At 42.3% G+C, this 26,753-nt stretch overlaps 1 protein-coding gene across 1 annotated transcript; it reads left to right on the forward strand.

The window, feature by feature from the left end:
• Window positions 1-495: 495 nt before the first annotated feature.
• Window positions 496-26,539, forward strand: LOC122547413 (procathepsin L-like). The gene is made up of 6 exons (XM_087980687.1): window positions 496-642; window positions 9,137-9,310; window positions 14,111-14,299; window positions 21,294-21,459; window positions 23,673-23,775; window positions 26,172-26,539. The coding sequence occupies exons 1-6, from the start codon at window positions 496-498 to the stop codon at window positions 26,269-26,271; spliced, it is 879 nt and encodes a 292-aa protein (XP_087836813.1). The 3' UTR covers window positions 26,272-26,539.
• The last annotated feature ends 214 nt before the right edge of the window (window positions 26,540-26,753 follow it).

Genomic DNA, 26,753 nt, shown 5'->3' on the forward strand with positions numbered 1-26,753 from the left:
GGTGGAGTTGAACTCGAAAGAAAGTCAGTTGATGCATTAAGGAAGGTCAAGTACAGATGAAAATTATATAGTGAATGGAAGAATCATTAGGAGTGTTAGTATGGAGTGAGATCTGGGTTTCTGGATCCGCAGATCATGGTAGGCAGCAGCGTAGGTAGATAGGTATTTAAATAAATGCGTTTCGCATGCTTGGCTTCATTGAAATTGCAGAAAATGTAAGGGTGGAGAGACTATGCTTCAGCTTTACCGAACTCTATTTGAGGCCATACTCAGCATATTATTCACAGTTCTGTTCGCCACACTACCAGAAGGATGTCAATGCCATAGAGAGTGTACAGAGATGGCTTACCATCATGTTGCCTGGTATGGGGGACATTTTGGCTATGGCGAAAGGCTGTCGAGAATACTGAAATGCAAGTTAAGAGACTAGACAGGACTGAGGTACATACATAGGGGGTGCAGCAATTCTGGAAAGTTTGAAAATAAATACGTCTCATGGACTGGATGGGATTTATCCTCGGATTTCCTGGGAAACAAGGAGGAGATTTCAAACACTTTGGCTTTTTTCGTTATGTTGATATTAGCTACGGGAATAATGCCAGAAGACTGAAGGATAGCAAATGTTCTCGCCTTGTTCAAAAGGTGAGTAGAGACAACTCTGATAACTATAGACCGGTGACCTTACCTTGGTTGTGAGTGAAATGTTGGGACAGGGTATAAGTGACAGGATTTATGATCATCTGGAGAAGAATCCGTTGATTAGGGATAGTCAACACGGTTTTGCGCAGGGGAGGCCCATTCCGCACAATCGTTATTGAGTTCTATAAGATGGTGACCAATGAGTTGGATGAGGGGAAAAGAGATTATGCAGTGTACATGGATTTCAGTAAGGCTTTTGATAAGTTTCCCCATGGTAGGTTATTCCACAAAGTAAGAAAGCATGGGATTCAGAATGATTTCGTGGTTTAGATCAGAGATTGGTCGCTAAAAGAAGACAGAGGGAGGCGGTTGACGGGAAATGTGTATACTGGGATTCATTTAGTAATGGTGTAATGCAAGGCTCTGTTTTCGGGCCACTGCTGTTTGTTATTTTTATACATAATATGGATGAGGGCGGACAAGCATATGATAGTAAATTTGCGGGTGACATTGTGGTCGGTGGAGTTGTGGATAGTGCTCATGCATGTTACAAGGTACAGAGGGAGAAAGATAATCTGCAGAGCTGGGCTGCGGTGCCAAGCGTAGGTTAATGCGCAAAAGTAACGCGCACTTTGGAGGGGGCAACAGGAATAAAGGTTACTCGGCGAATGGTAAGATTCTTGCTAGTGTAGATGAACAGAGAGATCTCGGTGTCCATGTACAGAGATCCGTGAAAATAGCTATCCAGGTTAAGAAATTTCTTTATGAGGCATACGGCTGTGTTATCTTTTATTGGGAGATGGATTGAGTTTCGGAGCCACGCGGTAACATAGCAGCTGTACAAAACTGTGGTGTGGCCACATTTCGAATATTGCGTACAGTTCTGCTCACAGAATTGGAAGAAAAATGTTTAAGCTTTGGAGAGGGTTCAGTCATGATTTACGTGAACATTGGCTGGTTTTTAGATTAGATTAGATTACATTATGGATGGAACGTATTATGAGGAAAGGTTGAGGCACTTGAGGCTTTTTTGGTCAGAGAGAAGAAGGTTGAGAGGTGACTTAATCGAGACATAACAGACAATCAGAGAGGTAGACAGGGTGGAGACTGACAACCTTTATTCCTCAAATGGCTAGCTCGACGGGGCATCTTTAAATTATGGGGCTGCAGATATAGGACGAATGATGAAGGTAGTTTTTTTCCTGAGAGAATAGAAAGACTGTGGAACGCACTAATAGCAACAGCAGCTGACGCGCGAGGGTTAAGGGCATTTAAATGGTCATTTGGAAAACGTACGAATGAATTTGTTATTGTGTGCTTTACTTTTGTTCCAGAGGTCGGTGCAACGAGGGCCGAAGGGTCCGTGCTGTACTGTAATTTTCTATGTGTTATGTACATTATCACGGAGACTGGGTTTGCTTTTTGGGGTGTTAAAGATGTCCCGTCGTGCTAGCCATTTGAGGAATAAAGGCTGTCAGTCTCCACCTTGTCTACCTCTCTGATTGTCTCTTATGTCTTTTTGGGGTGACCTGTCAGAAAATAGGACATGAATGGCATGGATCGAATAGTGAGTAGGAGACCTTTAACCCAGGGTGGAGGAGTCAGTTACGTTGGGAAACATGCGTAGCGGGCGTGCATTTTAAAAGAGGCAAGCATTTCACACAAAGTGATGAGTTCTGAGAGCGCTTTCTGAAAGAGTTGGTGGAAGCAGACACAATGGCAGTATTCAAGATGGACCTGGTCGAAAACAAGAATAGGAATGGAGGTTGAGGGTCATGGTTCCTCTAAGTGAAGACAATTCATTGGTGACGAGCAATATGTGTCAACACAGGCTTGTAGGGCCGATAGGCCTGTTGCTGTGCGATAACAGTCGTTACTCTTTGTTGTATTTTAGGCAATGGCATCATATTTCCTAACTTGCATAAATCTTCCAATTTTCTAATATTCTCCTTTTTGTGAATTGCCCTATTTGCAGATTTCCATCAGCGAAAACAATTCCTGAACCGCCATGATATTGCCACTATTGTACCCATTATCACTGCAGTAGCTATATTTAAAACGTTCAGATCGAATCAGTCAGACCCAATCAAATGTCAGACTTTAATCTCATTTGCTTTATGAGTAATTGTTCCTTCAGTAATCAAGGTAATTCCCTCCCTTTACTTCTTGATTCTGAATCTTTTTGGTTTGTTGTTTTTAACATGAAACTGAATATTTGTTCAAACTCTCTTCAAACTTTCGTAGTTTCCATTATTCATGGGCAAATCTCACCATCGAAATAATCAATATTCCAGCTAGCTTCTTCCTTTAAATAAGTATTAAAGTCCTTGCTTTCAATTTCTTTTTTTTTATTTGTCATTAACATTCATTTCTTGTTCTCTTCATCAATATTTGTCATTTGTCAGTTCGTATTGTTTTAATCTCTTAATCGATGTTTGCACAGACGATGATCAATTTCTTTAGACTAGACGTGAATTTGATATTTAGCCATAAATGGTCCATTGTTCTCTTATAATCTACACCATTGAACAGTTCCTTGATGAGAATACCTAACTTTTACCTTAACTGTCTCCTACTGTTTATCCAGTCACTTACCTCACCTTTTTTTCCATCTCCCACTGAGGTAAACGCTGTCATCATCTTCTTCTGCTTGATCTTCTTTCAGTTTCTGGCACTAGCTTGATATACAAGATTTTCTATTTTACATTGCATATGAAATTCTGGAAAGCTGTGACCACTTTTGTTGAACGAATCATTTACTGGATTATTATTGATGATCCTGTCTCGTTTCATACATACCAGGACGAAAATAGTTTGTTCTCCAGTTGATCCTATAACGTATTCTTCGAAAAACTCTTATAATTTCATCCCATGAATTCAATCTCAAGTTTGTATTTGTCAATTTAATTCATCCAATCAACGTGAAATTTAAAATTGTAATGACTTATTCGATACGTTTCTTACAAAATCCCATTATTTCTTGGTTTGTGCTCTCCATCTACGCTCTTAAGCAACACAGGGATAAGACCCACCAGAGACTTATTTTCCTTTCTCATCACCACACATAGTCATCCAGAAAACCATTTCTAACTATTTCACTGATATCCGATGGTTTTAAACATGAAACAATGCAGCAAATAAACTAGCCCTACAGACCACCATGGTTGCGCCTACCATGATGCTTTTCTAATTTAATCTCATCTGATTTCACATGTTCTGTGACCCTCCATATCCTGCCTGTTCATGTGTCTGTCTAAATTTCTCTTAACTTCGACATTGCATCTACTTCGAGCACCTCAACTGGCAGCATTTTCCAGGCATGTACAAGCCTCTGTGCAAAGAAAAACACAAATGTTTGCCTCTCGTTTCAACTTTCCCTTTTCACATTGAAGCCTATCAAACGAGCTGGCCAAATTCCCTCCGCTTTATTCGTTTACTTCTTAAACATGAAGTATTCTTGAATACTCAGTTGAATGATCCCTTCCGTGACCATTTTGAAACCACTCCTCTGAAACAACTTTCTTGTCATACCCATTGTTTTGTGACTTTTTACATCAACATTTTAAAAATGCTGCACACATTCCATTTCGGAATTCTATCATTAATTCTATCTTTTTACTGAGGACATACTAGGTTTATCAGTTTGATTTTTTTTCCGGTATCTTTCCATTTTGATTGCATTGGTTCAATTTATTCCTTCCCTTTCAACCCGCGATTTACATGTCGTCTTCAGCATTTTTTTGCATTGTCTAAAGTGACAGAAGATAACAATATAATATGTCCACCTGTTCTTTATTTCCTGTTGCTAAACGTACAGTCATGCCTTCGAAGGATTCATTGCTCAATGTAAGGTTGAATGCAATGTAATCATTACGACATGAGCTGTTGACTGATTAAACCTGTGGACCGTGAGTCGAATAACTTTCATCACATGAAGGCAATTTATGGAAAAGTATGATTTCGTTTTACCGTGTTCTTTCCAATAATTGGTTTTAAATTTGAAATGTCATTAATTTGATCAATCTAGTGCTGGAAGATTCAATTCCACTGATGATGCTTCATGAAGTTGAATTACATTAAACTTTCAGTATTGGATGAATTGTTGGAATTTTATTGTTTGTATTATTTGTACAATTTATATTGTTCCTTCTCAGAATAAGGAAACAGCTAACTTGAAAATTCCCCACTCCCTGTCTAAAGCCCACTGGTTTTGCCTATTAGGTTGTCTATCCTGAACGTTTGGCTCTTTCTGGGCAGTGTGGCGGTATGTCTTCTGGCTGCAGCCTCAACAGGCACATTTGATTCGAAATTGGATGAAGACTGGAAAAATTGGAAATCACAACATGGGAACCAGTACACCAAGGTAAAAGGCGAGTCTGTAATGTTAAGCTCACTCAGAATAGGAATGGTCTGCACACAATTGCCAGAGATTGAGAATGTGTAGCTGCAGTCAATGAGAGGTATCTGTTGAGTGAAATGACATTGAGAAAATATTGGTCTTAAAATTCAATGGGTATTCTCCAAGTTTCTAACTTCATTAGAGAACTGACCAAACACAAAGTGAATCAGTAGCGACTTGGTGTATCTTAATTTACTAGGATCCCGCTGCAGTCCTGATGGATTTACTACAAAGACTACAAACCTGCCTCGAGAAGATTAAGATCCATTCTTTTTGTTGAAGAGGCAATTGTAAGTAGGCAACTTGGAGACAGAGGGATGGGGAAGGCGTCTGATCATCCCAAGCGGCCCATTCAATGAAGCGTCTCTTTGACGACACCGACTTTACTTTGCTGGCAGCTGAAGGCAGGTCTCTCACACAACAGGATAAGAAGGTATATACATGCACAGTAATTGCCCATGTATTGGCCTCGGATTTTTCGCAAGGACGTGGCTTATTGAATTCCCTGCCTGCCACTGGCTTCATCTTACTTCAGACAGGGACAGGTGGTAGTAGAGATAACGTATCCATTGTCAACGTCATTCATGACGGTCGATTAAACCATCCGCTTGTTCAGCAATTTTACTCTTAATTCACTTTCGGCATGAATCTCTCAGACTGGCAGTCGACAGGTTTTGCGATGGGTGCGTTATTTTGAGTGGGGTGAGGGGAACCTGATTAATAATTTTCCGATCTGGGTGGGAGGATGGACCCTGACAGCAAAATGTTATTTCAGGTTTCACAAGCGGATTTTAATGCTTCTGTATAATTTTATAAATGAAAGATGCTGCAGCCTGATTATATTAATCTCTTTATTCAGTATGAGGAGAGCAACAGGAGGATGATATGGGAGGACAATATGAGAACAACACAACATCGAACACTCATTGGGAAAACGCACATCTAAAGTGGGAATGAACATATTTGCAGCTCTGGTGTGTACAGGATGTATCGTCTGGGATCTATTTGAATTTGGTCATTGTGAAATTGTGAAGCTATATAATTGTGAAGTTATATTCAGCTACAGGAGCAGCAATTGGACATTTGGTCCTCCAAGCTGACTCACACATTCTGTACACTCAATGACTGATCTCACTTTACTCCAAATTGTTGATTCCTTCCTTCTCATTTCAGGTTTCCATAACCCGTAACTCCTCTGGAAATCAAAAACATCTCTCTCAAATTTGTATATTATCAATAATTCAAGTCTCCATTTCTCTCTGCGGAAGAGAAGTTTAATGACAAACAATCCCCTGATTCGATAATTTCTCTTCACTTGCACGATCAGATTCTGTACAACTAAATTGCATTAAACAACACTGGCTGGCTTGAGCTCCCTCTATGGACTGCAGTCACACTATGGATACACCTCTATGTTGTTGAGTCTTCACAGACGGTGTCCATTATGACATCTGGAAGCCGGAGTTGCATTCTGCACTGTGGAAGCTGCTCCTTTCGGCAACAATATTCTTCTTGAGTCTGCTGGATCTCTGGCTCCGCCCAACCTATCGCTGACTAAACTTTATCCGACAGCCGTTAAACTAACCTGCATTTCAAACAAATTGAAGTACATGATCCTTCTCTCTCTATTATTGCTCCTCAGGACAGTTGGTCATTTCCCCTATTCTTGGCATCTCAAAAAAATGTGACTAAAAACATCAGCATTACACCAGTATTCCATGAATTGTAAATAAATTAATGGAATTGAATTGGATTGAATTGAACTGAGCTGAACTGAACTGAACTGAACTGAACTGAACTGAATTGAATTGAATTGAAGCGAATTGAAATTCATGTGACGTGTACTGGGGCACAGTGAAAAGCTTTGTCTTGCGAGCAATACAGGCAGATCACAGAGTTAAGTCGCATAGATAAGTAAATAATAGCGACAATGTCTACGCCAGGCCTTGGTTCTGTCCTCAACTTTCCCATCAAGAAAATCATCCTCTCACCATTAGCCCTGTCAATCCCCCTCGAGTCTTATTTGTTTCAGTATGATCAGCACTTATTCTCCTCAACTTTATTGTGGAGTGGGCCCAGTCTGTCAAAATGTTTCTCTTGTGATAACCCTCTTCTTCGTAGGAATAGTTTTGATTAACCTGCTTCAAATTTCCTTCCAAATATTCCTCCGTAACGAGTGAAATCAATGCTCATCACAGTGCCTTCTGTGTTTGTCCAATCGCAACAAGACCTCCCCACTTTGATACTGTCTTTGCTCTGCATTAAAGACAAATATTTGTTTTGCCTCTTTAATAACTTGCTGGACCTATGTGCACACAAATGTTAATAAGTGAACAAAGAGAAAAAACGTTTTTCTTTTACCACAGTAAAGCCGATATATTGTGTGCACTTGGAATTTTAAAAGACATGTCATGCAGTGCCACATCAGGTTGAGGGTGAGAAGGAAATGATATAAAAGAGACCTAAGGGGCAACGTTTTCACACAGTGGGTGGTACATGGATGGATCAAGCCTCCAGGCCATGTGGTGGAGGCTGGCACAATTGCAACATTTGAAGGGCATTTGCAATGGGTATATGAATAGGAAGGGTTTGGAGTGATACGGGTTGGGTGTTGACAAGTGTGACGAGATTGGGTTGGGATATCTGGTCAGCATGGACAGGTTGGACCGAAGGGATTGTTTCCATACTGTACATCTCTATGACACTCGGCCTTTCTGTATGCCGAATCTGAGAGAGATTCTTAAGCGGTAGGGGAATCAAGTGTAACAATGAAAATGAAGGAACGGGAAAATGGGCAATTTTGGGTCAATCATAATGGAATGATCGAGCAAGGTGGAGGGGCCACTAGTCTACTCATGTTGCTATTTCCTATGTTCTTATGGGTGAGGAAACAATTGCGCAAACTGAGTAAGACAGCCTGTCAACGGCATTGAGAGGAGTCCTTAGGTAAGGATAAACACCCCAGTGGGTGGTGACACCAATGAACATGCAGTACAGGTGGAGAGCCTGGGAAATGGAATGGAATCTTTGCAGATAGCAGGGTGTGAGGAGACGTAGTTCAACGTAACTGTGGGAGACAGTAGATGGTCTAGCCCTTAAATGGAAACATTAACATCAAGAAAGGAAAGGAAGATTTTCAGAGATCCCAGGTGAAGTTGGGACAAGGGTGGAAATTCGAAGTGAAATTGATTACTATTTCTAATTCTGGGTGAGGGTAGGAAGCAACAATCAATGGATCAGAGACAGAACTTTGACAGGGGTCAGAGTAGGACTGCAACAAGGCATGCTCCATATAGCCTGCAAAAAGGCAGCCGCAACTCGGACTTTTGCATGTACCTCGGGCCCAGCTTATTACTCAGAGGATGGGACATATTCAATCCCCTTTCAAACCGACATGTACCCCTCCCACCAGATGATTCAATACCAGTCTGCAATCTCAGTTTGATATGCAGACATCCACAGTTCCGGATGATAAATTATGTGATGATGAATAGCATGAAATATGGTCCTTTTCTAACCATTCCAATCCAGTATCTTCATGAAAATGATCAATCTGAGTTTCGCATCAAAATCTAATGGTCCAAGGGCCATGAGGCCAACTCAAGGCCAACGTGTTATCCGGAAATCAGGTCAGGCCGGTGATGAAACTTGAAATCCTCCTGATTGGGAAGGTTCATCTCAACACCAATAAACCCCACCAATCTGAGGTGACGTAACCTATCCTTCCATGATGAAATTGACCTGTCAGGTTTTAATGATCAGAGACGACTGTCGAACTGATTCTTGCAAAATGAAATACATGTATAAAGCTCCTACCATTTTAGTAATTGAACGATCGAGCAGAGATATTTGAGCTGCTCGAAGTTTCTCACACAGCTTTATATTGGATTGGGACGAAATGGATGGTCACTTATTTGCCTGTTGCTCATTTATTCAGTCAAAGATTAAACACGAGTAACGAGTGCCCTCATTGCTTTCACCGCACTTCATGCTAAAGTCAGCGAATATGTAGAATGTCGCTCTCTTACTTTATTGACACTTCTTCTACATAATCACCACTAAAAGTCAATCATTTCACCAATGTGTTTGAATTTTCAGACTAATGAAGAGTTGAATAAGCTCATGAATGGACTTCTCCGAATTGAAGCAATGAATGAAATTGAAACTGATGAAAGAGATGAAAGTAGTGAATCTGAAGAAAGTCACATTCAATTGAGAACTGCAACTGTTGACTGGCGTAGAGAAGGATTAGTTACTCCAATGAAAAACCAGGTAAAAATCAGAAAAAGCTCTCAAGGTTATGAAGTGCAGACATTAACTTCTCAACAGGATTGGACGTTATGATCAGCTTGTAGGAATTGTTAGGAAAGGCTACGTTTCAGAAGATCATTTTTAATCTAAATTGCTTCTCCTGCTTTCTTGTTGCATTTGTTTCCTGGCATTGGTTATGGTCAGGCAAGGGAGCATGGTATATGTATCAATTGTAATATTCGTGCTTTTACTCATAATATCTATAGAAATTTTACTTCAAAATCAAATTCAATGGTTAGATTAGATTGTAAAATTGATGTCTACCAGTACAATTCCGATGTAATAAATATAAGTTCAGATGTAAATTGGCACAACTCAACAATGGTAATGTTGCAAGCTGCAGTGCCAAGCTTCCTTCTGATACCATGTCCAGTCTTATTCAAAGAATATTCGATCATATGCTCGACACCCCAACTTTTAAAACCACATTCATAGTTCACTTCTGTTGGGCCTTGTACCTCTCTCAATCATTCTTTCCAACTGGACAAGGCGGATCGACAGGAGAGCAGAGCCTGCTGGTAAGTATATGAAGTATTGTGTACAAATGGGAGTTGTAAAAGATCGGATTATACTGTAATTCACTGAGTGTCAGTTGCATTGAATGTTTGGGAGGGATACCACCACGATGCTCAGTGAGATTTCTCACTATCGTTATGATAACCATCTCATTAGCTACGTCAATGCAGCTATAACATCCCGCATATCCGCTCCGAGTCTAATCTTCACACACATTCTTCCCGGAACAATTCAAGAGATTCCTGATTAGCGCCCGATATCCTGGGAGCTGAGCCATCATGAAAAAGCTGCTGTGAACCCAAATGAGCACGAGCATGGTAACCTTGCCCTGCTCAGATAGGAATGTTTTCGAACATGCCAGAGAATGGTACAGAAAAACAACCAACAATGCCATAAGAATGCTATTAGTCAGAATCTCTGTGACCACCCACCTTTTTCATCCGACACACTCTACCCCAGCCCCAGAACCCCCTCCTACCCAGATTCATTCTGTCACTGACGTCTTCCTCATTTTCCAAACCAACATCGCATCGGCATTGCCACTTCACTACCTCGGAATACCTCCCGCATGTACCAACACTAACAGCCATGCAAAACTTAAATCTTTCACTCAATCCTTCCATTTCTGTCATTCCAGGAGATGAGAGAACACTGGAGGGCAGAAAGCTCTTGGATTGGTGGAGAGGTGTCTGACACCAGATTCCTCAACCTGTGAGGAGTGACTCCTGTTTCTCACAAGAAAACATGATACACCCACATTCCACTAAGCGAGTAAATGCCACTCATCACTCCTTTGTTAGCACTCTGTCAGTCTCATTAATTCTTCAGTGTGTCTTTGCATTGGTCCCAGAAACTTCTGTCTCTCGTGTTCTGTCGGTTCGATCAGCATCTACTCTCGCTCCGCAGGGAAAGAAGACACCTCCACGTTCTCTGAGCATGAAAGTATTGCGGCCTCAGAGGAAATATCAGTAAGGCTGCGTCCAGCACACACCACCAGCTCCCTGGGAATGTGAGCTATTGAGGGGGTGGGAGCACAGTTTGGTAAGCCCTCACTGTGTCATTTCCCACAGCACTCGGAGGGCTGCCAGCGACCCGGTACGGGCAGAAGAGACCGTGGTGTCGGCAAACATCTACATGTACCAGGGAACAGCAATGCAGCAGACAGAGATGTACACTTGAAAGACGACAGGGATGCAGATACACTGTGGGGACCCAGATATCCCAATCAATGAATCATCTAACCTCCAAGTACAGTTTGGCAGTTGCCATGGAGAAGCAGACCCAGTACCCTCAGCGTCTGCTGGCCATGGCCACAAAGCTGTACCCCATCGCCCACTGCTCCACAGGCCTGTAGTCGAGGTGCCACTTTCTAATCACAAGTAATAGGGACAGTGTCCTGCTGGAGGAGGAAGCACACACAGGTCACTCCGAAGACCCAGACTCAAGATATCATAGAAGTGGCTGAGCCTCCACCTGCAAACTGCTGCCCAGTTCTGCTCAGCATTGTCAGAGCGCCTTCACCCCCGCCAGACAGAAATGCTGCGAGGCTGACTGAACAAACCACTGCAGGGCTAACAGGCAGCAACAAGGAGTCCGATCCTTCCTGCCCAACCCAGTAACCGGTATACATTAAATCTGAGACAATGAAGGAAAGTGAGGTTTCGTGGCAAGCGTGACAAACCTCGTACGTTATTTGATCCTTTTCGATAAATGGTATCAGCTTGACCTTCCACTTGGCTGTTTCCCTCTCGGTGGAGAGAAGGCTTAATATAACTGCAGCACCATGATGTCTAACGACATGGGTCACATAGGATCAATGTGTGTACTGAGAGCCTGGTGTCGTATGTGGAAGGAAGAGGAACAAGGTTTGCAGAGGTAAGGCTGTGCTGCTATCACCGTCACAGCTCATCCAACAACTTTATGGAATCCCTTCCCATCCAAGATTCATTTTGTTCGTCATTGCATATAGTGTTATCACCCATCCTCGCGCACAACTGCAATCTCCCAGACCTCTCAACGCACAGTCCTCAGAGGTGAAGAATTGCAAACTCTTCTTCCAATGACAACAGTTCCCCAATCCCCGAACTGGTCACTCTGTAGCCAAAGGACTGTTGAAACCAAGTCTCTGGATTGCAGACGCAAAGACAACTTCCCACCGCATCCCTCCCGTCCCCGCACCAGACTATGGTCGATCCCTGGAATGTGGATCAGCAAATGCCTGTTGCCAAAGTTCATGGGCAAGGCCTATACAACTGGAGCCTGTGCATCTTGCCCTGAGATGCTATTTGGTCTGATCGAACACCATGGTCGTTTGTAACCAATCGGAAACAGCGTTCATCCTGTCCCTCTCTGAGAGCCATGCCATGTTCCCTTGATAGCCAATGCATTTTGTGAATTTGTCAAGAGAGGAAATTGAATAATGAGACAAGTTTTGCTATGAAGAAGACTTTTCATAATCAAATAATCCTCTTACATGTCAATGCTTCAAGTTGTTAGTCACTGCTGTAGAAATCAGATCAGTCCTCCTGGGAATTACCCTAAGGACGCTGCTTGGCCCAAACACTGTCCCTGCCAAGCACTCAGCTCCAGTGTGGACCAGCTCACGGAAAATCCTACGAAATCTTCAAACTCTCTCTTCTACAAGCTGAAGTTCCAACCTGCTTCAATAAGACCACCATCATCTTCGTAAGTGAGGGAACAAAACTCATGCATTGTCCTTTATGAGGACCGACCAGTGGCCTGAGCACAATAATCATGAAGTGCTTCGAGAAGCTGGTGAGGGTCCCGATCAACTCCATTCTCCCAGACTGACTATGTCACTTAAAATTTGCCTTTTAAAGTAACAGGTCCACAGTGGGTGAAACATTCTCTCGCCCTGCACCCCTGGAACATCTCGACATGGACACTTTTGTCAGACTCCTGCTCATTGACTACCCCTCTGCCTTCAACACTCTTATCCTCTCTACATTGAACTCAAAACCCTGTGACATTGGTCATGATTTTATCCTCTGCAACTGGATCCGCAGCTGTCTGTCCCACAGATACCAATCATTGAAGATAGGCAGCTGCACCTTCTCCCGAATAACCTTCACCACTTGCGTCCCCAAATAATCAGTGCTCAACCAGTTACTGTATTCCCTTTACACCCACGAATCCCGAACGAACACCATCTATACGTTCACTGATGACAGCACTGTAACAGGAGGGAAATTTGACAACGATGAATGAAAAGACAGAAGGGAGATAGAGAGATCATTGACGTGGTGCAATGAGAATAGCTTCTCTCTCTTTCTCAATTTTGGTAAAATTAAATAGCACATAATTGACTTCAGAAGGAAAGGAGAACAACACGCTTCAATCTACATCAATGGAAATGAGGTTGAGAGAATGGCAAATGTCAAATTTCCTGGACTGACCATAATGGACAATCTTTCCGGGAAATACCATGTGTTTGTATCGTTGGAAAATATACAACAACGCCTCTTCTTGCTCAGAGAACTCAGGAAGTTTGGCATGTGCACAAGGACCCTCACTAACTTCGACAGTTGCACCTTTGAGCGCATACTGTCTGGGTCCGGAAGGCCATTTATGGCAACTACGAAGCTCAGGATCAAAACAAACTACTAAAGGTTGTGTGCGCAGCCCAGACCATTATGGAATCGAATACTCTATCAATGAACTCCACTTACACATCTCGCTGCCACGAAACGGCAGGCAACATCACCAAGGACCTAACTCACCCCGGTAATGTACTCCTTACATGCATTCCGTCAGGTAGAAGACACTGAAGCTTGAACACATCCACCAGCAGGTGCAGGAACAGCTTTTCCCCAGCTGTTATTAGACGGTTATGAGACTCTCTTGTTCAAATCATACTGATCTTGCTGACATTGAATTTGCCTTGTGCTCACTCTCTGCAATGTAACATTTTTCCAAGTCTTTTTTGATCTCTTCATCGTCGCATACTATCATGAGCCTCTTTTGCTCATAAACAAATGGTTTAACTTGTTCGCGACACGTGACAATACATAATCAAATCAAATCCGAACCTAGACACACCGATATTCACAGATTCTGTGTAATTCGGAGAATTTTGAACAAACATTTAGACTAAGAACATTAGTGTGAGACTGTGTTCCATATGAATGTAGATGCAAACTGGATAACGTTTTTAGATCAATATGATTTAATGTGGTTATACTTCTGTCAACACTAGAGTCAATGTCCTTCTTCCTGGGCTTTCAGTGCAACTGGTGGCATGGAAGGACAGTGGGCAAAAAGGCATGGAAAACTGGTTTCTCCAGTGAACAGAATCTGATTGATTGTAGAAAAGGACCTATTGGATTCTCTGGTTCAACCGCATTGACAGCCTTTGATCTAGTGATTCAACTTCAAGGCATCAACTCTGCTGAAACTTACCCTTACATAGGAAAGGTAAATCCCCAAGACTTCTAGTAAGATTGTGGTGGAGTCGGGATTCATTCTCATTTCGTTTTATTTTATTTCTTCTCTCCTGTCTGCGTTCGCTTGTAAGTTTTCTTGTAGTTTATTTTAATTACCTCTTGGTGAAGACCAGCGAAACCTGTGAGTGTGTCGAGCAGCATGGACTCACAACGGAGATAGCCGAGAGTGTTTGGGTTCCTGATGGCTCATGTCCTGACGCTAATTCATGGCTGCTCAGGCGGTGATGAGTCTCGGTCCCTGGCAGTGCCCATATCCAGTACAGTTTCGTGCAGGCAACAGATGAGATCTGTTTTTGTTCATGGCAATATCTGTATCTACCATAGATTCACAAAATTAGCTGTGCAGGTGAGTCTGGGATTTTGGCAGCATGTGCATCCAGCACAGATTCATGGAGGTAGGGTGCAAGTGGGTCAGTTTTCTGTTATTGTCTGTATCCAGCAGAGGTTAATGGAGGCAAAGCGGAAGTGAGTTTTGTTTCCTATCAGTATATTTATCCAGCTCAGATTCATGGAGGCAGAAAAGGTGAATTTGGTTTCCTGTCATTACTGCAAACATCATAGATTAATTGAGGCAGAGTGAAGATTAGTTTGGATTCTGTCAGTAACGCTATCCAGCGCAGATTCATGGAGAGAGGGGAAAGGATTTTTCGGGTTCCTGTCATGATCTGTATCAAGCACAGATACATGGAGATTGGGAGAAGGTGAGTTTGGATTCCTGTCAGTGCAGGTCGCCATCACAGATTCATGGAGGCAGCAATGGAGCTTAGGCCCAGTACAAGATCCGGCAGCAACTGCAGTGACTGCATTAATAAGCGATATCTAAACCAGCCTCGTGGTAACAACAGAATCGTGTTTGGACCAATGTCATGCTCAGCAGCATCAGTGGCATCTACTTTGCTGAGGTCCAACAAGGCCTCTTTGTGACCAAGGCATCAGCGGAGTCAAGATGCTGTCAAAGCTTGGGCGACTTTCATTCCGACGGTGATAGAGAAGGGGACACATGCCTGACCAGCATGTCCATGATGGAGCACTTAGCAAGGACTATATAATCCTTCAGCACCTCGTACCCTCAGACAATCTGTCTGAGGAGTTAAGAGTACTTCCATTTCTGTGAATTAATGTGCACCATTCCAACAGTTCAAGGATGTGGAGGTTAGGGGATTGTCTATGTTAAGCTAACCACAGTGCGCCCGGAATTATGGGTTAGGTGTGTCAGCCATGGGAGACACAGGGTTACAGGGATAAGGTAGTGCCGAATGGGCACTTTCTGCACTCTGGGGATTCTCTGATACTGTGAGTTAGCATGTGGATGTGACGTTCAGCTGAATCAACGGAACTTTCAGCATGTTCTTTCCTTCAGACAGGTACGTGCACCATCCACTATAACAGTTAAAGTACTAACACAGCGAAGGACAGGTCTGAAGAGTCAGGAATAAAGGTAATTATTTTAGTCTGTCTGCTTCTCCCATATGCCCCATCGGGCTGGTCAGTCACATTAATTTAAGCTGCAATTTTACATGAAAAGGAACAACTTACGTTTGGAGTATGAGCTATAAGAAGTTATAAACGTTTGATGAGAAATCTTCGAATTATGTGCTCATGTCGTTGGTAGGTCTGTGTGTAAATATGGTCCGTTGTTAAGAGAGGTGTTTACTCTTTAGGAATGTCATTTACCGTGCAACGTGCCGGGTTGTCATTTGGCATATTGTGTGTAATTAAGAAACTTGGCTTGAATTTTTACTCAGGAAACATTTTTGCGTAAGTTGCTTTACGGTTGATGCTGTGCCTCCAGAAGCCGTTGTTGTGTTTCTACGCATAACAATTGCCCCGAGTATTGGATTTGATTGGGATCAGCCTCTTGCTTGCAAATACCAGCTCCTTGTCTCAAAGTCACATAGTTTCACCCCCTGTTCTTCAGTTCATTCTTCAAGTCCTTACCCCAGCTCTTCCACACTCTCATGCCTGGTCTCATTGTAGATGACTTGTGCGTTATCATCCAGGACAGCTGTAGCTTTTGTTTTGGGTTTGTGTCAGCACTGAATAATTGTTCCTGTGGTAATCTGAGGCCATGCAGACGTTAAGTTCATTGTAAGCCCATCCACTCTGCTCTCCAAAATGCAGCGTTTAATTGGCCAAATAAACAACTGAATGAAAGAAACACTCTCTTCATATCACAGGTGTACATGATCTGGTGACTGGGCATCAGTCTAAACTCAACCTATTCTCTGGCTATGTTTTATGGAGGTGATGGCCTCTCACTCACTGGCTGGTGAGTCAACATTAACAGAGTCTCCTCTTTTCATGAAGCCCCAGTGTACGTATTGTCACTCGGGCACTGAGCTGGACAAAAGAAGGGCTTTGCACAAATGACAGCGCCAAGGTGTGGTCATTACCAGCCAGAGGCCAGTGGCCCTGCTCAACAGTAAGGCAGTAACATTCAGTTACTGCAGACCTCACTTTCTCCAGTAACATTCAGTACAACAATAACCTGAGGGCTGGCATTGATCTTGGGTAACAGACCAACAGTAAGTGATTGAGTGAGAGGAGGGGAGGTGACGATCACAACACAGCTTTGTGTAGGGGTGTGATTGGCTGGGGTGGGATGTGGTGCAGTAAGGTCACATATCAGCAGGTGTACCCTTCCTCAACTGGTACTTGATATTTCCCGACCTCTAAATCTACAAGCAATGCTGAACACATGTGCATGTCGTTGTGTTCTCATGTTGAGCACCTCACTCACCCCTGAATGAATTATATTGGCATTGGGATCAGAACTACTCAGTATTATAAATTGCCAATTTGGCAGCCTCAGTTTGGACTCCAGCACCAATACTCGGCTTGTGATTCATTACACCTTTAGTCCCTAATTTACACTCCACAGTTGGGAAAACGACATGATCTCAAGAGTTAAAGTGAGAATGACACCCCTTTCCATCAAGGCCTGACGTGACATCAAGGAGCCCAAGAAAATATGGAGTGAATGGGAATTGGAAGAAAAGGTTCCTTTAGTTGTAATTATATCGAACACACTGGAAGGTGTTTGCAGTTATTTGATATCTTTCTGCTCAGGACATGTCGATCGGCGTTCCTGAGTCTAGCCTTCTTGGTACAGCCATCTTCAGCTGCTTCGTCACTGGCCTTCTATCCAAAAGGTACGCAGAGGGAATATCTACACGATTGTCAGCACTATTTGAATTTATCACATTTTGAAGAAATCTGTGTCCAATGCGGCAAAGTGTGGACAATATCTCCACTTGCGAAGATAAATGACAGACAACATTCTCAACAGACAAGTGCCAGACAATGACATAATGCAACATGGGAGAGAATTTAACCATTACTGAATCGCACACTATCAACATCTCTGAAGCCTTTCCATCAACTAAACAAAAGGCAAGGATATGGTGAAATACTTCCACTTCCCTGGATGACTGCAGCTCCGACAACAAAGAAAGAAACAGTTATTTTATTGGTTGTCTGCTGTAGACATTGGACAGATTGGACAGTAGATCTTGGAAACGTGCATATATAACAGAATTGCTGATAAGGGTGATTTGAAATTCTCCAATACTAATTGGAACATCCATGGTGCAGATTATCTGGATGGAGATGATTTTGTTAGGTGTTTCCAGGAAGTATTCCTGACGCAAGAAGTAGATATGCCGACTGGGGAGGCAATATTGGATTTGGTGCGAGGCAATTCGCCAGGCCAGGTGTCAGATACCTCGGTGGCAGAGCATTTTGGTTACAGAGAGCAAAAATGCCTCACATTTGCGGTCGGCATGGGGAGGAATAGAAACTGACTGTATGAGAGTGAATTTAATCTGGGGATGGGATGTTTTACTGCTCTTAGACAGGACCTGTGGAATGTAAATTAGGAATAATTGCTTTACAGAAATGCACAACAGAAATATGGAGCATTTTGTTTGCTGTGCTGAATAACTTTGTCCCAATGAGACCGGTGTGGAATTGTAAAAGAAAGGCGCCGTGGATGACAAGAGCAGAAGAGCGGGATCTGGCGCAAATTTTGAAGATTACAGGGTCGAAAGGAAAGAACTCAAAAATGGACTGAGGAAAGCTGGTTGGGGGCATCAAAAAGACTTGGCGGGAAGGAGTTGGAAAAATCCAAATGTTTTGCACACGTATATTAGGAATAAGAGAATGATCTGAGAGAGCGTAATCTAGATCCAAGCCAGTGGAGGGATCTTAAGCACTGAACGTGGCGAGAGAGAGAAGGAGAAAAATGAGTTTTCTTTTGCTACAGTATTCATGAGAGACAGGGAGCTTGATGTTAGAGAGAATACTGGGGAGGAGCTTAATAGGCTTGAGCAGATTCATACTAAGAATGTGGAGATGGTGGAAATTCTGGAAAGCATGAGTATCATTCAATCCCGAGGGCCGGATCAGATATATCCACATTTCCTTCGAGAAGTGAGGAATGAGATTGCTGCACCTCTGGCAATGATCTTTGAATCCAATCTCTTCATAGTAGTTCTTCATGTTTGGAGGGAGGCATATATTGTACTTCTCTTCAGGGAAGTAAATAGAGAAAAAACCTGGAAATTATTATCTAGGTAGGTTTACGTCTGTGGTCAGCTAGGTACTGAATATTGTTCGCAGATATAGGATTTTGGATTGTTTGGAGAAAGATTTTTGATTAAGGATTGTTGTTTTTTTTATAAATGGCTTGGCTAAAGAAGTGGAAGGTAACCAGAGACGTTTACCCAGGAAAAATGCTGTCAGGAGAGGTCATACGTTTATGGTCACTGGAGAAAGTAAAGGGAAGATATCAGAGGTAGGTTATTTCCACAAAGAGTTTTCGATTCGTGGACTGCACTGCCATCTTTGGTAGTAAAGTTAGAGACATTAAGAACATTTAAGCGACTGCTGGTCAAGGACATGCACGGCAGCAATTTCAGAGGTGTGTATTTAGGTTGAACTTGGATTAAGATAAATGTTTGACACAACATTGGGGTCCGAAGGGCCTGCACTGTGCTGCACTGTTCAGTGTTCTATGTTTTGACACTGAGAAGGTTTGACACCATCCAGGACATTCACTCCATTTGTCTGGCATCAAATCCACAAATATTAATTCCCTCCAATATCATCACAAAGTGATAGCAGTATATACAATCCACGAGCTACAGCTGTGAAGTTGACCGATTGACTGTAGACAGAACCTTCCAAACCGAAGACCACTTCTGCCAAGGACCGTAGTAGATACAGTTAACACCACTCCCTGCAACATCCCCTCAAATCACTTACCATTCCTGCTCAGAAATTTATGGTCATTCCATCACCGACTTTGGGTCAAAAGCCTTGAACTCCCTCTCGAACAGAATAGTACCGATCAAAATTTCTGCAAATGTTCTGGAAGGCAGCTCATCACACCTTCTCCAAGCCAAGTTTGAATGAACGCTGACACAGAATGCCACAACTACATTTTAATCCATTTTGGAAGTAAATCTCGGTGTATGTGGCAATTCCTCCTGCTACACACACCCACCCATTTCGATATCACTCCCAGTATCAATCTCACCCCAGAGTTGGCATCATGTTCTGCCCTGTGTCCTGAAACTGAAGTAACTGCAACATTGGTGAGAAGTAATTGAAAATTATTGACCAGATTCTTAACTTCCATCAGAGTGTAGCAAAGTCACCACATTTATAATTTTCCAATTTTCGTTTAAACACGGGCATCGAGACCATACTTTAGACAATCAATATACTCCATCATTTCCAACATGCAAGAATTTTCAGAGACGCCGAGGGCTGCAGGTGTATAATTCCTTGGAAGTGGAGCCGAGGACAGATAGGATGGTGAAGGAGGCATTTGGCACAGTTACCTTTATTGTTCAAAACATTGGTACAGGTATTGGGACGTCTTATAGCAGCTGTACAGGGCATTGGCGAGGCCACTTTTGTAAAACTGCACACACGTTTGGTTGCTCTGTTAAAGGGAGGATGTTGTTAACTTTCACAGGGTGCAGGAAATATTGACAAGGATGTTGCTGGGATTGGGTTTCAGTTATCGGGAGAGACTGAATAGTCTGGTGCTTATCTCCAAGTGGAGGAACAGATGCTGAGGGGTGACATTATCAAGGTTTATAAAATCAAGAAATACATGAATCGGGTGAAGAGCTGAATGTTTTCGCCATGGGATCAGAGTCCAAACCTTGAGAGCAGAGCCTTAAGATGAATGGGGAAATATTTGAATAGGTACTGAGACTAATACTAATTAGTTGTAATCCAATTACTCTAATGATGTAATTATTTACGGTTTGGGAAACGTTTATCTGCATGTGAAGAATTTAATTCACTACTGTATGATCACAAGTTTCAGCTGAGTCGACCGAAAAGTGTGAAGAGGCTCAACTCTTTCTAATGTAGTTTCGGTCTGAGCTAACTAGATGGTGAGCTTGATTGGGATATTGAGTTGTCAAGACAAAGTGCACTTTTTTTTATTTTCTCACATTTCAAGTCATTTGTAATACATTTGCTTCGTCTCAGTGTAGAATGCTTCGAAAACATTGAGCAATAAATATTACGTTTGACACAAGAAAACCCTAAAAATGATCTGAGTTGTAACTGTCTCGCGCCGAGGATCATGTATGTATGGAATGACCTGCCTGAAGAAGTGGCGGAGGCTGTTACAATTACAAAATTATAAAGGTACGGAGATGGGTATATGGATTGGAAGTGTTCAGGGCCAAGTGGTCGACAATGGGACGACAATACGTCAGGATATGTGACCGGCGTGGACGAGTTGGAACAGACGGTTTGTTTTCGTGCTAAGTCGCGCAAAATGTACCTTTTTCTAAACAAATAGTGAAGAAATATCGCAGAGGTTTGGGAAAATAAATTGGCAGCCAAAGTCGGAATGCAGAAAAGTATTAAGCAAAGAAAAAATAGTTTTGTTATGACCTTAATGAGTATTCATTTTGAACATTTTATTTAAAATATAGCATGGACGCTACTGCAAATTTCAGCCAGATAAAATTGCTGCTAAAATCACTGACCGCAAATGGGTTTCGGGAGGCGAGGCAGCATTGGAACAATCAGTGAGAGAGATAGGACCGATGTCTGTTGTGATTAATGCAAGTCTGAAATCCTTTCAACATTATAAAGGAGGTAAGTCGCAGAGCACTGGACGATGTCTTTAAATCAGATTATCGACTGTTCAAGAAATGGTATTAGAAATCATACATCTACAGACACATTTACTGTCACTATTTTGGTATTAATATTACTGCAAAGTTCACCATGGACCATGACCCTTACCCTTGTTCCTGCCGACACTCCCCCCGTGTTACATGCCGTCCAGTTCTGTCAGATATCATCGAGTTAAAGCTAGACCATGCTACAAGTTGAGCTCATGAATGGTAATGAGAAATGGACTTGCTCCCATTCAGAGTAATGCAAATAGCTCAAAGCGTTGTGCGAGAGCTAAGAGAACTGATAGTGAGGTGTAACTGTCCTGATGTGCTGCTGAGTGCCTGCACAAGTCAGCGTTTTATTAATTGTAAACTGAATACGCTACACGCACTGTATCTGGATTAAGAGGAAGGGCGAGACTTTCGACTTGAAATCTCTTCGCGTCCAGCTGAGAGTCCTTCACTCTCTGCTCCACCTCTTCTCTCAGCAGCTGTTTTTATTCTGTTCTTGATCTCCTCTCGTGTGGCAACGCGAGATGACTTGCAGAGACGGTGGTCTGAACAGGGAGGTGGGCGCCTGCACACCTTCCTTGTGATGATGACACAGATCGTCTCCATGTGCAGGACTATTCCCTATTGACTTCATCAACATTTCAAATCACAAAGCACTTCTACTGTACAACCCACAAACTGGAAAATACTGATTGCAGAGTGGAGCTCCTTCATCACTCCAGGTGTAGGATTTTGTAAGTTATCAGAATGTGTTAACACACATGGCAGCAAACAATTGTTTCTCACGGTCAGATACCATGGTCAGTGTGTTCTGCAAATGTCTGGTAAAATATTTCTACATCGAAAATAATCTCAGCAAGATACTATATCAATCATCGATAGAAAAACAACAGCAAAAATTATAAAAAATGGAAGATCGTAATCAAGGTCGGACCTTCAATTGGAAAACAGAGAGTCTGTGATTGGGTGGAACAAGGAAATTAAATTAGAAAAGGGATGGTGGTCCAGTGCCAGCAGGAATGGAATGGAGACAATTAAAGAAAGTAAAGAAATGTATGCAGTAAGTTTCAGGGCCTGAGGGAGTGTTATTTTAAAAAAAACGACCTCGGGGCCCGCGTGCATAGTTCCATGATTTTGGAGTCACACGGAGACAGGGTAGTGAAAGCAGCATTCGTCAGTGCATTGAGTATATGCTTTGGGATGTCATGTTCCAGCTGCACAGAACATTGGTAAGGCCAGTTTTAGAAATTTATGTTAAAGTCTGAACTTTCTGCGATGAGAAAGATTTTATTAAAGTTGAAAGGATCCAGAAAATATTTACACGGACTGAGCAAGGGTTGAAGTATTTGAGGGTTTGAGTGAAGCTGCATTGAGTCCAACTTAGAGTTTTGCTGGAGAAGCACAGCCGGTCAGGTAGCATTTGAAGAGGACGAAAATCAAGTTTCGGGCAAAAGTCCTTCCTGATAAAGTCGATTTTCCTGCTCCTCAGATGCTGCCTGACCTGCATAAATCTAATCTGGACTCTGACCTCCAGCATTTGCAGTCCTCACTTTCGCCCGAGGCTGAGAAGGCTGCAGCCTTGTTCGCTGTGACGACAGAGACTGAAGGGTGAGCTTGTGGAGGTTCATAAACAATAATGGGTATGGGACGAATAAAGAGAAGTAGAGTCCAAAACTAGAGACCATACGTTTAAGGTGAGAAGGGAAAGATTTAAAGGTTATCTGAGGAGCAATGTTTTCACACAGAACATGGTACGTGTCTGGAATGAAATACCAGAGGAAGTGGTGGAGAGTGATACAAATACAACATTAGAAAAGGCATCTGGATGGGTACATGAACAGGAATGGTTTACAGGGATATTAGCCAAGTGCTGGAAAGTAGGACTAGATTAGTTGAGGATATGTGCTCAGCATGGTCGATTTCGATCGAAGGTTCGAAGCATTTCTCCGCTATAAAACTCTATGACTCTGAACGATGTGCCGAGAGGAAGTGAGAATGGCAGAGGCGATGTCATTGGGAAACATTAATTAAAGTCAACAGATGTAATGGTGCGGAGTGAGGACGATCAATTTGAAGATAATTAGTAAAAACATACATGTCAGTGTTCATTAATCAAAGCTAAATTAAGACGAATTAAATATTTCACAGATAAACCATTTAATATGTATCTCTTTACAGGAGTTTACTATGATGAAAATTGCAATGGATATGTAACCGATGAAGTGCTGGTGGTTGGTTTTGGAATTGAGGATGGTATGAACTATTGGCTGGTTAAAAACAGGTCCGTACTCTATGAAATAATAAACACCTGATCATAGACGGAGAAGGGACAGTGACATGGAATGAATTTCCTGTCTCTGTGCTGCAAACTGTGTATCTGTTCAGCGAGCACGGAACACTGTGTTTATCTGGAAGTGAAGGCTTAATGGTTGTGCTGTCTGAGATGATATCTAATAAAACGTCTGAGGCAGGTATCCCATCACCAAGTAACGCTGCACTTACAAGTGTACGGTTATTGACTGAAGGATTGCTTCATACAGAGGCAGGCATCAGAGTGTCATTATCCCTGAATCACAACCATTTTTTAAACTTACCAGTACAAATTACAAACATACGGTTAAAATTAACAGCTATACACAACAAAAGACAATTTACTGGGGAAATGGGCGGCAAAGTCAGATCCCAAACCCAACTGTACAACCTGTTCACAGGGAAACAAGGACAAAGCTAGAATCACTTGTCACTAGAGCACTGATGGGATCAGATTAACAGCCCCAGTTTTGGAACGTAGAACATAGAATTTTACAGCCCAGTACATGCCAATTAACACTCGATGTTGTGCCGACCTGTGGAACCAATCTGAAGCCCATGTAACAAACACTATTCTCGTCCATATGCCTGACCAATGACCATTTAAATACTCTGAAATGTGGCAATACCTCTACTGTTGCAGGCAGAGTTCCAAGCCCCTACAACAATCTGAGGGAAGAAACTACCACTGACATTTGTCCAATATCTATCACTGTTGATGTTAAAGCCCTCCTGCCAGCCATCGCCATTCAAGGAAAAAAGCCACTCACTATCCAACCTATCAAATATTTTAATTAACTTTTGTGTCTCAATTAATTCACCTCTCAAACTTTTTCCTAACGAAAACAGCCTTAACTCCCTCAGCTTTTCCTTTTTATATGTCCCTCCATAACTGGCGATTTCCCAGTAAATCTCATCTGAACCCGTTCCAAAGCATGCACATTCTTCCTGTAATATGGTGACCAGAACTGTGCACATTACCCAGAGTGTCGTTGCAACAGAGTTTAGTCCGGCTTGAAGCATGATCTCCTATTTCCGAAACTGAATCCCCCTATCAATCAAAGCTAACACACCATATGCCATCTCAATAACCCTATCAATCTGGGAGGCAACATTCAAATATCGATGTACCTCGACACCGAGATCTCTGTGCTCATCCACACAAGCACGAATCTGACTATTCGCCCATTACATTGGATTTCTTCGAAACCGAATCACCTCACACTTTTCCGCGTTAAACTGCATTCGCCACCTTTCGTCATAGCTCTTCAGCTTATCTACTTTTCTCTGCAATCCATACATCCTTAGTAACTGTCCACAACTCTAACGGACTTAATGTCATCCGCATATTAATCCACCATCCTTCTGTGCTCTCATTCAGTTCATTTATATAAAAATCGACTAAAAAAAGTGGATCCAAAAAGTGATCCTTGTAGTACTTCATTCGTAACTGAACTCGAGAATGAATATTTTCCATCAACTACCACCGTCTGTCTCCTTTCAGCGATTTATTCCATGAGGAGTCGCTGGCTGCCGTTATTACAATCATGGCAGTCAGGCTTGGAAGAAGCAGTCACATCTTCAGGGCGAGATTGGATACAAAATGTTTGATTAAATAAGTCCTGTGGTTCGGGTGAATATACAAACACAGAGACACACACACACACAGACACAGACACACACACACTGACACATACTCACATTTCTACATGATTTCCCAGTGGTAAAAAGTATGTGGGTGGCTTATAAAAACATAGACAGTGTTGTTTAATAGTATTACAGTGTAATGGGTGCTGGAATAGTTTGGTAAAGCTGGAAATGTGATTTGGGCAGGGTAACCGGATATGGAACAAATTTTAAGGCCGAGGTATCGTTGCAGTTCAGGAGACACTGGGTAACCTGTGCCCAAATCAACACATGCTCTGCACAGACGATATCCTGTAGGAGGCAATATCAGAACGATGATGGTAAAAAAAACTCTGAGAAAACCTCCTCCTCCATACGGCAAGAAGGAAATCTCCAGGAGGCCATCTATAAAGCTCTCACTCGTCCCTATTCACTTTCCCCTGCATATCTACTCCAGCTGCAGACCTATCCCTGATAAGGATCTCACCTCATGCCATTTTAAATTGTGTAGTGAGTCCATACGTACTGTACAGATCAGCAATTGATGTAAAAGAAAACAATTGACTCTTTCCAGCCTGATGCAACTTATTCTTTACAACTCATTATCTAGCTCAGTAATTCCAGAATTCAGTCCCTAAAATAATTCCAATTGTATACCAGAGTTAAAACAGATGCTTCTCCAAACATGTCTCTTTTATTAGCGTTTTGATTCCAACACCAATGGATTTTCTTATTTTCCAGCTGGGGAACAGACTGGGGTGAAGGCGGGTACATCAAAATTGCTAAGGATAGAGGGAATCACTGTGGAATTGCCAGTTTTGTGCGGTGCCCTGTCGTGTAACGAGCCAACTGATAAGACAGAGCTTCATCAATCCCAGCTGAGTGAAAATCCGGACTATTTCTGTTAATGCTGACTCATTCAAGGACATTGCTTTAATTGTCTGCTGCAAATTACAAAAGTGAAATAATAACGATTTTTGCACATTTCTATCGCTTCATATAAAACCAATGGCATTGTCTGATTGATACATATCGCCACTGTAAATGGTAGATTGAATACATTCTCCACCTTGTAGAAGACAATAATCTGCATGTACTGCTGATGTCCAACAATATAATAAAGGCTGCCAGCAATCATTTGCGGAGCTTGTTTGTTCCAACGGAACGTATTTGTCTTTGTGCCGAATGAATTGTCTTGTCTGCTATGAAATCTATTGTCAAACCACGTTGTAGACAAATGCACAGAAAAAATGAAGAGTCTGTGTTTTTTGACACCAGCACAGTTACTGAATAAATGCAATGGGGTTGTTGAGGACAATAAGG

The sequence above is a fragment of the Chiloscyllium plagiosum genome, unplaced genomic scaffold (assembly GCF_037043375.1).
Source record: "Chiloscyllium plagiosum isolate Xiang-an unplaced genomic scaffold, Cpla_swu_hap1 HiC_scaffold_37, whole genome shotgun sequence".
NCBI classification, from domain to species: Eukaryota; Metazoa; Chordata; class Chondrichthyes; order Orectolobiformes; family Hemiscylliidae; genus Chiloscyllium; species Chiloscyllium plagiosum.